A 15,845-nucleotide genomic window follows, 5' to 3' on the forward strand; every position below is an offset into this window, starting at 1 on the left:
AAACGGAAGTCAAAGAAAAATTATTTGAGGGAAATCTGTACGTCTGTGTTCTGGTCTGTGCTGGAAGAAAGAAAAGCTGTGTTTATTCATCTGGCGTATCACATGATGAATGAGCACCAATCAAACAGCGCGATGGAAAAGTCTTACGTCACATGCTGTGAGGTTCGCTTCGTCTTCCTCTACAATTTAGCATTGTTGTGGTTCGGTTGTAACAGATTTTGAAGCAGTTTTACAGCGATCAAGAAGTCTTCCAAAAATGCCAGCCAAGCAACGAATGCGTGTTGCCAACGAAAAACACAGCCAGAACGTTACGACGAGAGGAAATGTCCCCAAATCACTGGTGAGTAGTATTTCAAACTCGCGAAGGAAAACCTCATACGCCATGAAAGACGAAACTCATTCGAAACTTGAAACTTTGACAGTAACGTTTAAATGTTGGTCTTCCCGTCTATTTCAGAGACCACAAGAGGAAAAATATCCTGTTGGACCTATTCTTCTTGGATTATTCATTTTCGTCGTCTGTGGGTCCGGTGAGTTAATCGTAATCTTTGCAATGTATAACTTCATGCGTCTTTCTTTCGTCTTTCGAAGTGCGTCGCTCGAAAACCGGAATAGTATCCGAGAGATTGCGTGTTTGTGGCGCTTATTTTAAAATTAAACGCCTTTTTCTTTTCTCCTACAGCAATATTTCAGATCATCCAGAGTATTAGGATGGGATAACCTGAATTTGAAGAAATTTTGGACCAGAAAGGACTGTATTTTACTGAACGGGTGCTTACATGTTTGCGAGGAAATCAGATCAGCTTAAAATATTGAACTCTACTGAATACTTTCAAACGTTTAACTTTTCTCGAAACTGTATTAAATAGTAGTTTATAGAGTAAGCGAGACGTATGCTACATATTTCGACGATTTTGTATTAACCTTTGACTTTTCTTGTCAACTTCCCCTAGCTTTCTTTCATCATCGATGGTTCTTTTTCCATGGTCCACGTAACTTAAATTTCGTAGTATTTTTCTTAGCATGCCGGGAACAAAATCAATGAAAGTAAATCCACGGCTATTATCGAATTTATCTGTAAATCTATGGAGAGCTACCTGAGATCTCTTTAAAATGTATTCACAGAGCTATTTTATGTGAATAAATTGGAATATTTAAGTAGAAAAGTGTGTTTCTTTTCGAGTTTTCTTTTGTAGAAAATGAAGGCTAGATTTGGTGACATGTAGGTTCATGCCAGCTAGCTTGAGTCCTGAAAAATGAAATGATCGAATTATCAAGACTACATGTGGCCTGTGCTGCAGGGAGATGAAGTTCATCCTTCTCTACAGAAGAATGATACCGGTTTTGCCCCATGGTGAGTTCACCCCCACCGAGTTCACCCCCACTATAAAATTTCTATTTCGAGTTCGCCCCCAACTTTTAGTGTTGGTGTTAACACAGTTGTCATCGAGTTATTGAATGTTTTCGAAGAACCACTTCAGTCTATGTATGTTTGATAAGCTTAGATGATTGTTCGCTTGTTCGCGAGCACATTGCAACAAAGTCCAACGGTTACTGGTCATCTTGCCACGAAGGAGTCTCGCCATCAAAGAACTCTCCACCAAGGGAAGTCACCTTGCCACCAAGCAAAGTTTCCTCGCCACCAGTAATCTAATGAGGCAGTGGATAAAAGAACGAAGAGTAATTTCTATATGCAACTCGATCTGGTTGGGGGCGAACTCGATTGAGTTGAGTCGATGTGAGGGCGAACTCGCCATGGGGCGAAACCGGCAGCTACCCTACTGAACACCACTGCCATTAAGCTAATTGGAAATGTTGCCATGATACACACACAGACAGTACCTTACTTGCCTTGGCTACTTTAAATCCCAACTTCACTTTGGCACTCATTACCTTAGCAGGGACCTTGCTTGCTTGCCTGATTGGTCAGGGCCCTAAAATGAAAAGCCCCTCATCTTTTTGGTCTGGATTGGGTGAATGGCTGATTGTCCATTCTTGTGAAAAGTAATATATTTGATACAGTGAAAAGACATCAATCCCACTTTTTCATACCTCCAAGGAAAATCAGAATTTGTTTGAAAATCGGGTAGTTTGAGAAATTGGGAGTAAAACTAGTGTCTGACGGGGGAAGGAAACAACTTTTGGTTCAAGTTATTGGGAGGTTCACTAAACATGAGGTTTCAAGAAATCAGGACTCCATTGTACCTCAAGGCATTATGAGTCATGGTCACAAGTGCACTTACAGAACATTGAATTAAGATCTGTCAACCAGTCATCAGGGTCCAAGAAAGTACCACAAACAGTATCTCTTTGGCATTGTGGTTAGCTTAAGCTAGGATGAGGGGCAAGTGAGTGGAAATCAGGCTAAGTCTGTAAATAACTAAGATCAATGACAAATGGTGGCAGTTGTAAACCTACCCAAGGCTGTACTGGTAGCCAGTCGATTACTAACTTGCCAGTTTTTGATTAGCAAGCAGTGAGCAGAAAAAGCATGATATGAGCAAATCTATCTTGCTACGTAATTGAAAGAACAAATTACTAGTAATGTACGGCAGTGACAAGCTTAATGGCAGCTAGGAAGTCAAATAGGACAAATCATTGTTCTTCCCTTGGTGTGTCGCCTTCAAGGTTCATTTCCATGGTAAGCATCATTATTTCTCAGTTGAATTCCATCAAGCATGGGACATATTGAGCCTGATTGGTCCAGCTTTCTCAATCTACCACCCTTTTAATTTACTGAGTCTTTCTTTACTTTTGTCAACTGTTTTTAGTTTTCTTTAATAAATTTAAGGTGATCTTGTGATTAAAAATTATACCAATTTGACATAGCCCAAAAGGAAGGATATCTAATTGCTGGCTCATTGCTGAATGAATCACTGCATTCACCCTCCAGAAGACTTAATTTTAAGAGAACTTTCAGTCAAATTACCAGAGGCCAATTTGCTTTTACAATCACCATGAAAAGTTCTAGTAAGATAAATTTATACAAAATTCAGTTGTTGGAGTTGATACAAGATATCTTGCTATTTCCTCCTCCTGTTAATGCCTTAGTTTAAAATAAGTTTCAGACAAATTAAGTCAGTGAAAAAATCCTAGAAAAAAGATGTACAGCACTGGTCATAGCTGAATTGTGCTAGAACAGTAAAAAAAAAAATAAGCAAGGAAGTTCTATCTTCTTGCTGTTTGCTTGTTTGATGTATCCTATCCCTTCATTTTCCCTCATCTGCAAGTCTAGAAAAAGTTAGCCTGCTAGCTGGATCTCGTGTTTGGGCTAGAGGAATCCAAGGAAGAAAGTTATAAATTACTACAAATCAACATACCATTACCAAACTGTACAAGACAAGATAGAACATGATTTTACATTGAGCCACCGTATGAATGACATACGTGTACAGTCTGTGTTTGGAAGGATCTATTCCTGTTGTTTTAAGTTGGCATGTTCGGAGGGATTAAGTTGTTACAAATTTCTTGTCAATACCCCAATATTACCATTAATTTCGCACATTGAAAATTGCAGATGCAGATTTCCCTCCGGTTATAAGCCCAGCCATCTTGAAAGGCAAAGTTTCCTTCTATAATAAACCCCTCCAAATACAAACCTCCTTTACCCTGGGTTGAATCACCGTAGAGAAGGCTAAAAATAAACACTTTACACCAAACTGGGTTGTCAGTCTGCAATAGCGTGTGGTTTGCCTCGAGCGTGACCTGGGCCAGCCTTTCTACCAATCAAAAATTGAAAACATGGGCTAGAAAGATGAAAAAAAAAAACCTAGAAAGTATAATGGAATGGTGGGAGGTCCTGATGTACAAACCACAAAAAAAAACAAAACATGGTTATTTGACTGAAAGTACCAACCCGGCTTAGCTTTTGGCCCACTGTTTACATGTAAGAATTGAAGAAATTTCAACCCTTCTCACTGGGTCAACCCGAGTCTCCACAAGGGTTATGCAGCAAGGGGGCCTGACCTGGCTTGACTACTGTTTTCAACTTAACGCTTATAAACATTTCACTGCAAAAGGGTTACCTGCCGCGGTGTTTCAACCTGGGGTAAAAAGCAACCTCAGGGTCATGTAAAGAGGGCCTAAGACATTCAAAAAGCTCCTTTTAAAAAAAAGATAGTACCTGGGGCTTATTTTTTTAATTTTATGGTAGCTCAGTTGGCCAACATAGCATTTTGGTTAGCCTAAATGGCACTGCAGGTTAGCCTCAATAGCACTTCAGTCAAGTCTAAAAAACTGCCCAGCTTAACTCTTGGTAACAAGTAGCTATAAACAATGGTAATCACTATTCTTAGTTTGTCCATAATCCCAGGGGAGAGGGTAATGGCCCGACAGATGCTACCATTTCCACAAGAATACTGTCTTGGGAAAAATTATTGACTCATTAACTCGCAACTCACTTTACTTATAAATACTTTGGCCTCCTTGAAAATATGCCATCTTTCAGATGAGAAGCTAGCTGAAATTCAGCTTACATGAAGTGGAGTTGTTTTGCTCTTTGCTTGCAAGGAAGATTGGACTTGCCGAAAGATCTTTCAAAAAAACCTTTCCAAAATGGCAACAGTCAAATGAAAGTAAAGAAACATGAAAACGCAAATATGGGAACAAATGTTTAACTTGCTAACACCTTGCCTTGGAATCAGCCTTTATTGTTACTAACTGAAGTTATACCTTGAGTAAAGGAAGATGGCCAAAATGCCATGAAATTCAAGACCAATCAAATTTCGAAACAGAAGTCTAGGGAAACACTTGAAGAACTAAAAGGCTAACCTACATAAGTCATTTGACAACTTAAACATTTTCAATCAAAATAAATACAAATGTGTTATTAAGGCAGCTGTTTACCTGCCCCGTGTATAGGTTAAATCAGCTCATCACAAAATAATTACCCTTCATTGTGTTTGTGTAAAGGTGAATACTCTCAATTTGTTTTATACAAAGAAAAATAAATCTATCTTGATCTGACAGTCACCAAAAGCATGTTACCAGTAACCCTGCCATCTTGTTCTACAATGCACCCATGGCCAAGAATGGTACAGTGTTATTAGTCATGGCCAAGCCCTTACAACTTGAAGAAATAGAAACTCCTGTCTCACTCTTCAGCCCATTAATAGTCGAGCTTATGCTTGATAGATCCTTGCTGTTATACAATGAAAATTCTGAAAATTTAACACAATTTTCACCAAAACATCTTTTAGGGGTGAAGAATGGTATATGAAGTTGTAAATTTAACATCCAAAATGTCGATAGAGTCAAAAAAGCTTGAATCTCTTTCTGTCTGGAAGTTCATTCAAAATTTAAATTATATAAATCAAAATAACAACTGGCACATGTCTCGCAACACTTAATTTCACATAGATGTTTTCATAGTCCTCTATGCTTGTACTCTTGTTCCAAGCTTCTATAAAAAACTTTTCAATCCTCTGAAAGTAACCCACTCAACACCCCTTAAATGTAATTATGTTCTTAAACAATTTATGGGCAAGAAGAATGAAGTACTAGTTTTAGCTCTTTTTGAGATTCTTCAAGTTGATACTGCATAAAATGGTTTCATTTGTAGTTTGCTTAAGCACTGAAGGTTGCAGTTACAGGCCACAGAACCCAAAATAACCATAGTCAAGATAATGGCATTTTGAACACTATTGTTTCCTTGCTTTTCAAGAAGCCTGGTATTAAAAATAATTAGTTTCAAGTTTTGCTTTCAATTATTTATCTGTAATGCATAATATTCCTATTATGACAGGTCTTGACAAATCATAGTGCAATATTCCCATCATATTTCAAGGCCTTACACCTTGGTTTTAAACTTCAGTTCAAAGATAATTTATTCCAGCAATAATCTCTTTAGTATTTACTCAGGAAAAATAAGTTGAAGTGAATTCAAGCTAACAGAGTCAGTTTGATTCTTGCATATAACTTTTCTTCATCACCACGAGGCCACAAAACTATGGATCAGATAAGGAACACTGGCAACTTGAGCGACTCAGAGTACTTGTCTGATGGTGATCAAAATGAGTTTTTTGATAAACTTCCATCTTACACTCTGAGTAAGACTGGGGAATTTCATGCATCAATGCCTGCCATGTTGCTTGACATCTCTTAAGAACCATAACCTGCAGCAATCTTGCCATGTTGCTGCACATCTCTAAAGAACCATAAACTGCACAATTCTTCCACCTGTCTAAACTTGACTTGTCACAAGCAAATCCTCCAGTGACGACAGTCAAAATTATTAACAAGACTGCTGATCTCCTGATTTAAGTTACAACTTCACTGAAGTTTCATTGAACACTACAAGGACATTCATCCTCTGTGATTTTTTTTTCAAGTCTCTGTTGTCTTAGACAGGCTCGATGGTCACTTGAGTAGGTCACTGTTATGTCGATGTCGAGCTTCTGAATTCAACCAAATTCCGTAATTTCTCATTTTCTAGCTTCAGTTCTAGATTCTCCTCTGTGAGTTTAGAAATTGTTTCTTTTAATGTCTGAACTTCTTTATTCACAACACTTAGGAGGTCTGACTTAATTTGTGTAATTTGTTCCTGCAAAGAAAAAGAAAAAATATAAGTGACTATTTATACATGCAAAGCAGAAATATTATGCTCAGACCAGTGTGTATTCTTATGTGCATAGTATTCTATGCACGGAAGTTAAAGAAATGAGACAACAGGTAAATGCACAGAAATAAAACCTTTTTGGGGTTTGCTTGCCTTACTCTCATAACTGGTCAAGCATTCATCCAAATAACAAATTTCAAATTTCAAACTTGTTTCAATATTCCTATTCTGATACAGTCAAACTCAAAAAACCAAAACACCAAAAATATCTCTGGAATGTTTATTGTTTTCTAACCGATTAGGGGGGAGATTTTGAACCACAGAAACCAAAGAAAACGAATGAGTTTCAATCAATCAGAGAACAATTTTGTTTTGTTTCAAAAGGTCTCAAAATAAATCCTCTAAATTGGTTAGACAAGAAATTTGAAAATTGCCGTTCCAGCCTACTTAAACAATAGCGAAGATGATTTGGGATATTTTTAACTTGAAAAAATGATTTTCACATACCAATGCAATGTGCCGGCGCAACGCAACTGTTCAACTGGCAGGGGCGACCGTTGAATCAATCAAGTGTGAATGATCCAAATCAGTGCTTTCATATTAAGAAGGGCTGTTATTTGGAGGGGAATATTGATGAAAATGAAAGTCTACCATTAAATATGCAAATTTAGAGTAAATTTATTTGGGAAGGAACAGCAAAAAATTGAGGTGCTTACTGTTAGCTACAACTAATTCCAAAATTCGCAAACATTTGAATTTATTGTCTTCAATCTTTCCAGGGACTTTAGATCACTGAATCCCTAGGCCCAAGCAAGGGATTGTAATTGTTTACTAAAATAAATCTAGTTGCTAGTTTAACCAAAGATGATACCAAGGTTAGTGCAACCCAAAAACTTTTAATCATCCCCATTTATAGCCCTGTCAAATCAATCGTCACTTCACTTGAGTGACGGTATGAGTCAGCAGGATTCCTGTTTTCCAAAAGCCCACTCACTATTAGTTCTGGGTGTGGCTCTCAATGCTAAAGAAGCACAATACCTTAGACTTTCAGTAATATATAAAGACAGAGGGTGCATCTTAGGACAAAACAAAAACCAAAAACTAAATTCATAGTTCCATGACCGATAGAATACATCCCTTTTCTGTGGTTTGAATATCTTGCTTGATATTGGTTACAATACAATAAACTTCCAGCCAAATTTTAGGTGTTCACAGTTTTGTCAGTTTGACTGTAATTCCAAACTGAAGTTTTGAGCTGATTAATGTCTGGCTTACATGTAATTCAACAAGCATGTAACAATGTGTTGAATAATTGGAATAAAATGGCAAAAACTCAGCCAAAAAAAGTTGTCTTTTTCTGCCACTGACCTTAACAAGCCTCCTTAGTAAGCCAAAATGTCTTGCATCATATTTTGTTATTGTAGAAGAGTCAAGAAAAGTTAATGGTTAATAGACTGATGAGAAAACTCCAGCTGTGGGCGAAGTTGATATTTGCAGCCTAAATTATGCAAAACCTAGTTAAGGTTTTTCATTCAGTTACAGCATGTACTCAGACATGTAAATCCAACCAAAATTTGAGTTTTGATGAATTTGTGGTTTGAATATTGAACCATTCATTTCTAGAATAGACTACTACAACAAAGGATGAAATCAACCTTCTAATAATGGATTCATTACTTTCATATTAGGAAGAATGCTGGACTGGCTTTGATTTCAAAGCAAATTTAAAATTTAACCTAGATAGTTGCAAGATGTGTCCAATAAAGGTACTAGGCAAGATTTGAAGGTTAATGAGTTAGTCATGACCAGTTTGCTTGTTAAAGAAGAGTGTGCAAATTGGGGAGCTAATTTATGCACAAGCCATGTTCCCAAATACCAACATGGGCCACAGTACATCATCCATGGAAAGCCTAGAAGGCATGAGAAACTCTACAAACATGTAAATACAACTCTCGATAACTTCAGTTTAAGCTATTTATAAAGTTTATTAACAGTAAAAACATTGGTTTTGTTTTAAAGACCATGTTCACCCAAACTGATGTAAAATTCGCACAGTTATTTACCTTGGTTATTTATAGCGATTTTGAGACATGCATATTGGCATCAAATTTCTTATTTCTGATATTTCCAACACAGTAAGTAAAAAAAGACAGAGCTTCGTACACAAAGCAGTTATGTTGATGGGAGAAGTAAAGTCCTAGCACTCTGACTAGGAACCAGGCTAGAAAAAATAACAAGAGTTCCTGCAAAGGAAAATCATCTATTGAAATTTCTTGCAATCCATTATCAATAAATTCAGCCGAAATATTGTCAGTTTAAGTAATATCACAACGGTCAGTTTAACGCATGCCACACCAGAAAAATTACAATAAAATGAATTGTGACTTAACAGTAGAGTCAATCTTGGCCCTATGCTGTCATTATCATTCTTGTAATATTACAACACTTGGTTTGCACACCATATACATGTATACGTACATGATTGTACATCCAATAATGACATGTAAAGTAGATTTTGTCATTAAATAGCACATATTCACTCAAAATCTCCTGAACTATCACAAAATATAAGCGCATCTGAACATTCCTAAATTAGTTTATAAATGCTTTTTTGTGACATCTGAGACATATGCTACGTAGCTAGAGTACTGCCGCCCCTTCAAGACAATGTACATGTACATGGGCTGCATCAACATGAAATTCAAGCACAAAGAACATATTGAGACACAAGCAGACAAAACAACCTGCTTTGCAGAATCAACAACATTGACCAGGGTCCAAAATTGCGCTTTCCTGGTCGCCAATGCGACTAAAACTTTTGCACTGGCAACCAGAATTTCACAACTGGTCGCCAGCGGGCGATTAACTATTTCAAGCCACGATAATTACACAAACTTTGATTTTCAGCCAAATCGATTAAAATGAAATTCAAAGCCGCCCACCAATTAGTCACTTTTTACCTTTCCGCTGCTTTTGAAGTATAAAACCGATTTTCCTGACATTATAAATCTACCACAACGTTTCACAGCTACGATCAGTGCAAAGCTTCGCCGCCATGTTTTCTCAGCGGTTTCCCATAACATACGTATTGCGGGCGATTTGTTGTCCAAAGATGTTCTGAAATTTTTCTGTAATTTATTACAAAGTGCAGAGAGAACATCCGCAAAGAAATTGGTGGAAGATTTCGATATTCAACTTGGCGATCGGTCGATCGTCTTGACAGACCGCGAAAGGAAAGATCGTTTTGAACATAGAGCGAAAAGCCAAATGGCAGTTTTTCAGACGGGTACATTTCTTCTCTAAAACGTAGAGACAAAAGAAGGTATAAAGTTGACTTGAAACATTTGGCAGTTGCATGAAACTGCGTATATGGCCGGCATTCGATTCGTTCGTTCGTGGTTTTTCAGTGGTAGGTGTATAAAAAATCAGTGTGTTTGTATTTAATCTTATCGTTAGCGGAAAAATTGCCATCATTGTGGCCCCAAATGCGTTCTCTTCGTTCTGATTCTTAAAAGAAAAATTGGCGACCAGAATTTTCCCTCTGGTGACCAAAAGGTTTGGTTTGTGTTTCACTGCGAAGGAAAAATTTTATTGCTGGACAAACCAGTTTTTCACAGGGAAAAACACAAGAACCAAACCATTAGATTAATGTTCAAGTAATATTGCCAGTCTGCCTTTCTCCTGATTCCATAGTGACAATTTTGACACTGAAAGCGAAATTTGTGATCACAACTTCCCTAAGAGTGATCTTTTATTTACGTATTTATTTATTTATTAAACTTCCCACAAGAACCATTCCAACAGTATTTAAGGCTGTAGAGTGCAGTGAGAACTATATATCAAAATCTCCACTACAAAAATGTAAGAAAATGGCTCCAATGACACATACCATTGCAGATGCAATTTTATTCACAATGGGCATCTCGGCCTCTCTGGCACCCGCACTGAAAGACAACAATTAACAAGTTGAAAACAAAACTTCAAATATGAGATTTAGTAAACTAATATACTGAACTATCAATAACTTTTATCACATTATTGAAGAAAAGTGATCAGCCATGCTCACATTATCCTTGGCCTTGAAGTGTCAAAAAACTAATGACAGCTTTCTTTGCATAATCATATGAGGAAGAACAATATTGCAAATACCAGAAGAAATAAATTTCTAACCCATTAACTTAAATAGGTCAAATTTGTCCTATATTTTTAAGGTTGTTTACATCCAGAGGTTAACATGAAATCTGGCTTTCTGGGCCCAATGTCGCTTGTGTTGAAGCAACACATTTGACTCAAAAACAGGTATTATTCATGGTCTTTAGGAGTTACATTAGCATGCTTAATGGAATGGCTTGACATGACCTGTTCAGCTATATGACTTTCCTTGAAAGTATGGAGGAAATTTTGATAAGTTTCTGATGAAAACCTGAGCAATTGCTGAAGACTAATAACTACATGTTTGACAACAAATGAAACATATGTTGCTGCTGAGATACAAGAGACAACAGTGAATAACTCTATTGAATTCCACAAGGAATAATTTTTGTTATTATCACCTTGTATCAAAACAACTTTAGCAGGTGTCAAAAAATGTAACACTTTAAACTATTTCTTGTCATACTACACAAGAAAAGTTTGGTTATATTGTGATTTCAAACTTTGTATGAACAAGAATGACCAAGGTCACCAGGCAATTCAGTGGATATTTACACAGCCTCCTTGACAAAAATAGAAACTGCTCTCCTTGGCAGGCAATCAAATAAACAAGTTTGCAATGTTTGTTTTGTTGCTCTAGCAGCAAAATCCTTCACGGAAGATGGCCATTTTCATGTTTCCTTGTTCCTGAAAACATTTTCTATCAGTTAAGAACTAACCAAATCAAAAATGAGATAATGTATATATTGACAGAAAACATCATAATAGGAACAGAAGTATAATCATTTCCTCGTTACCCCAAGACAGCAATAAAACTGCTTGCCTTGCAGACATTTTGGAGTATGTAGCTTTAAACCCATATCAGTAAAGAAAACATGTATTTCATCCAAGTACTGTAAGGACCAAGACCAGCCAAAAATAGCTTGTAGATGACAGCAAAATGCAAGGTAGTATTTAAAACTTCTATTTCCCTATTTATAAATTTAATTGTAAAGAGAAAGCAATGGCCAATAAACTAGACATGCATTGAACCTTTCAAGATGGAATTCCAGGACCAATAACATTTTAACACTGATATTGCACCTTAAAGCAGGTTTTCATATTTTCTAATATTGAAAAGCCAAGTCTGTGTTTACATATTGCAGCCAGAGGAAATAATTTATGCATTTTTTAGTCAAGCAATTCATTTATGACTCATATTGCCTGTAAGTTGGAACTGATGTCAAACAAATTGCCTTGATCAACAATTGACACAATATACATTTTCCTGCCATTGGCTGAATAACAGGAAAAAATAGCACAGTCTCACTGATAGTAAAATTTTCATTAGTTTCATGCAAATAGTCTGCTTTAGTTTTGTCACATTCACAGCTTGAAAAATAAGCAAAGCATCTCAACAAAGCTTTCAGAAGATAATTCAAGAAAGTGAAATTCAAACAAAATGATAGCAAGTGCATATACCTAATGTTGGAAGATCAACCTACTTAAAACTGCACTGGGCAACTTTTAACATCAATCTAAAAATGTATGTTGAGCAATAAAATTTTTAATTACTCAGGCACTGAGTTTGTCTTTATTTTTAGGAAAATAGACGTTTCTGCCATGCTGTCAAAAATGAAAGAATTGGTAATTTCTACACCAGGGTGACACATTAAACATGCCTGATGAACCACTTAGTCCACGAAAATAACAAAATTAACCACCATGAGGTGATCTACAAATACTGTATACAATGTAGCTTTTTAAAGTCACAATGCACAGTAGTTTCTCTCAAAACAAGCAAGGCAAAGGAATATTTTTCTCTACACTACTGACTATGATGAGGACAAACATTCACATCTGAGCTCAAAGGGTAATGGCATTTTGCATTTTCAAAGACAAAACAGTCCATGTGCCTTCACGTAAGTAAAGGTGTGACAGGCATATCAAATTCTACATTAAAGAGAAAAGCTAGAAATTAAAATTACACGCCGCAGTAAAACCAGTGACAAAGCTGCAACAAACATTGAAGTAAACAAATATAAATACAGATAATAAGGTGAAAAAACTCTTGCAAGTTTGAATAATTCTAAAACATTTTCTCAATTCCAAGCACTCGAGGCTCTTTGTGAGTACTACAGGGCAACTGAATCATTTCATATTTCAGTGGCAATACAGAAAACAGGATCCATTTTATTTGAAAGTGCAAAACTATGAACCACAAATATTTTCAAAGCGGATGTCAACTGGTCTCTGTATAAAATTGGATCAGCTTAAACAGTTCCGATCAAAGAATTTGCCATATTCCAATCTCGTGTTCAGTGCCACATTCTTGAAGATGGAGTTTTCGGTCCGTCATAGAAAAACTCTACATCTGGAAGTTTTTGTTATGAAATGCAAGATAAAAAAATTCAAAAATTATCCCTGGTGTTCTGTTGTAGCTTCGAGGAATTTTTTCTACTAAGAATTTAGCAAATGAACCCTGATAACATATTACATCAGGGCAGTATTTATGCAGTAAAATCCTAAACTAAAGCTTCGTTCAACTCACGTGGAATAAAAAATGTAAACAACGAGAAGGCAAAATTACAAATCAATCGTATTTCAAACCACTTAGGAGGGTCGTTGTAGGTCACTTCATTTTAAAATACTCCATTGCTGCAACACTGTAGCGTTCCATCTTGATAATCAGCAGATCACGACGGTGAGCCAAATGATACACTGCCTATGGTTGGCACTGAACAACATATAATGTTCAAACAAAGAAATCACGAACAAGAAAACCGCGAACAAATTACGAAGCTGTCTGGTTGTAGAAAAAGAACATCAATAAATCATGGAGTCTGGGAGAGTCAATAACTTTGGACGCTGTAATTTAGGACTTTTTGAAGGGAAAAGAGTGAGGGAATAACTTAAAGTTAAGCCAAAGCTACCCAAGAGATATCTGAAAGCAATTAGCCGAAACCGCTTTCTTGTGAAGAAATCACCAGGGACATGAAATCAATTTACCAACCACGTTGTACACACACGTAGCTTGCTGTTCAAATTCGTCAGTTCACTTACCTAGCCGAGGCAACGATCGATTGCGCTCCCTCAAGCGATATTCTGTCCACATTATCAATAGCTGGCGAAATTCTAGCCACCGAAGAATCGCTCTGTTTCGCCAATTCGGCAGTAACACCCAATCTTGGCTCTGAATCCTTCTTTTTCACGGGCACAAATGCTTCCCCCGAAATAGGACTGTGTTCATTTGCTTGCGTTGAAGATTTCACAACAGAGCCATGCGTTTGGATCTCTGATGACGATTGTATCTCCGTATCACTCGCTATGTGATTGCCAATAGAATTGCTTGTTATGCCAGTCTTTGCGTTCGAATGGGAGTCCGTTTTCTCCACGCTGTCTCTCGACTGATGAGTAGAAATACTAGTTGAACTTGATGTAGAAACACTGGTCGATGAGGATTGAGTCGATTCCGCATCTGGAAAATCGTGACATTTCCATCGTCCGCGTGCATAAGATTCATTTCTTTGAATTTTAACTACTTTGAACCTAGATGCACCATTGCCATTCGCAGTGGCTGGGTCGGGAACTGGTTCAAGCTCCACTTCTACTTCTTCCACTATATCGCTTTCGTTTAAGTCTAGTTCGCCATCGTATCCATTACTATCGCCACGATTATGAATTTTACTTTCGGTGACACTGGTAATTTGAAAAGAACTCTTTTTCTTTATAGGACCCGGGTTCGGTAAAGTAGCAATGCCACTTACTGTAAGAGTAGGCTGAACTGGAACTCCAGTTTGCAAGTTTGTAGCCGGAATAGCAAACTTTACTTGAGACGAGCGAACCGCCTCCTGGCCATGCGGAACGTTGGCCTGCTCGCGTCGTTGTTCGCTCATGTCATTGTCGACTCCTTCAGCCATGAATCAACTAAGGACGCTGCAATAAAAGCAGGATATAGGCCAACAATGTGCCAATCCCCATGACAAAAATTACGGAGAATAAGCTCCCATTTTAGCCAAAAACAACCCACAAAGTCATGTCAAAAATGGCGACCCACCATCGTCCTAACGCCTCACAGCAACCTTCAGACATGACGTCCTATTCTGTGACCGAGGCAGCCAATCACAAAGCTTGTTGCCATATTTGGTCCAAGCTCACCGCGAAGGTTCAGAGAGCGCGGTTAGCCGGTTTTCATCGATATCCAAGAATCCGTAACATAACCACATTTGTGTATTTTATAAATTTCCCCAAAATAGGCTTCTGTATTGCCGAATAAATTACTCATCCTGACATCATTTATTCATTCATTTGTGACAACTAACAGCAAGCTGAATGTTTCGTCTACCGTTATGTAACAAGCGTATTTCTTTTTCTGTACAGTTTCCGTCCAAGCATGTATAACCTTATTTTTTCCGCGCCATATGTCTAAATTAACAACAGTGTCTCCGGATTTCATCCCTTCTTCACCGGTCACGAAATCCTACAAACGTTTCTTTTTTTTGTCTTTTTAATTTTTCTTCGATATTTATCAACAAACTGTGACTTATTCATGGCAGTATCTTTTGGTCAAAATCATAACAAGAAAATAATACCTCATTGATATTCACACTGGCAAGTTTTGAATTCTTTCGCCCTGGTTGGGTGTTTTGCATATTGAGTGAATTTACATCTCTCTAAAAAGCTGAAAATTGTATGAAATATTGACTTCGGGAATGACCAGTTCTTTGATAAGACCTTAATTCGCCAAGAGATTTTAACTTCTGAAGTTCATACAATATGACACAAAATATTCACAGCAAACTCAGGAAAAAAATAGCCATCGAAACAAGGCCATCAAAATATTTAGAGAAATATATGTCCTAAAATAACGATATTGTCATCAATTATTTCAGTCGTTGTGGTTATTAATTGGATAATCTGAATCGCAAATGAAAGAGGTTTTCCCGAATCGTTAATCATGACAAATGAAAGGCATCATTCCAATATATTCAGGAATATAATCGGGGGCGCCGGCAAAGAATCACGCGAGCCAGAAATTGCCGATAAATTTTTCAAATAATTAAAAAAAAACAGTTGAATTTCCTGCTGCGGAGTATTATAATTTGTAGATCCAATTTCACTATCTACCGATTCTGATTCCAATTGCTTACAAAATATG

General features: G+C 37.1%; 2 protein-coding genes across 2 annotated transcripts; one reads left to right on the forward strand and one right to left on the reverse strand.

The window, feature by feature from the left end:
- The first annotated feature begins 161 nt into the window (after positions 1–161).
- Positions 162–2,885, forward strand: LOC145491716 (stress-associated endoplasmic reticulum protein 2-like). The gene is made up of 3 exons (XM_081470962.1): positions 162–340; positions 458–530; positions 683–2,885. Exons 1-3 carry the CDS (start codon positions 257–259, stop codon positions 718–720), a joined length of 195 nt encoding a protein of 64 aa, XP_081327088.1. The 5' UTR covers positions 162–256; the 3' UTR covers positions 721–2,885.
- A 1,748-nt stretch (positions 2,886–4,633) lies between these two features.
- Positions 4,634–14,878, reverse strand: LOC145491704 (uncharacterized). The gene is made up of 3 exons (XM_081470946.1): positions 13,751–14,878; positions 10,446–10,500; positions 4,634–6,541 (listed from the first exon to the last, which is right to left on the reverse strand). The coding sequence occupies exons 1-3, from the start codon at positions 14,605–14,607 to the stop codon at positions 6,377–6,379; spliced, it is 1,077 nt and encodes a 358-aa protein (XP_081327072.1). The 5' UTR covers positions 14,608–14,878; the 3' UTR covers positions 4,634–6,376.
- Positions 14,879–15,845: the final 967 nt, after the last annotated feature.

Source organism: Orbicella franksi, chromosome 7 (assembly GCF_964199315.1).
Source record: "Orbicella franksi chromosome 7, jaOrbFran1.1, whole genome shotgun sequence".
NCBI classification, from domain to species: Eukaryota; Metazoa; Cnidaria; class Anthozoa; order Scleractinia; family Merulinidae; genus Orbicella; species Orbicella franksi.

Excerpts from the sequence above, each read along its gene's own strand:
- LOC145491716 (XM_081470962.1), top strand. The coding sequence starts at position 257 with ATGCCAGCCAAGCAACGAATGCGTGTTGCCAACGAAAAACACAGCCAG. Across the intron at positions 341-457 it reads GAAATGTCCCCAAATCACTG|AGACCACAAGAGGAAAAATA; the intron begins GTGAGTAGTATT and ends CGTCTATTTCAG. Across the intron at positions 531-682 it reads TTTCGTCGTCTGTGGGTCCG|CAATATTTCAGATCATCCAG; the intron begins GTGAGTTAATCG and ends TTTCTCCTACAG.
- LOC145491704 (XM_081470946.1), bottom strand. The coding sequence starts at position 14,607 with ATGGCTGAAGGAGTCGACAATGACATGAGCGAACAACGACGCGAGCAG. Across the intron at positions 10,501-13,750 it reads TCGATCGTTGCCTCGGCTAG|TGCGGGTGCCAGAGAGGCCG; the intron begins GTAAGTGAACTG and ends GTTGTCTTTCAG. Across the intron at positions 6,542-10,445 it reads ATAAAATTGCATCTGCAATG|GAACAAATTACACAAATTAA; the intron begins GTATGTGTCATT and ends TTTTCTTTGCAG.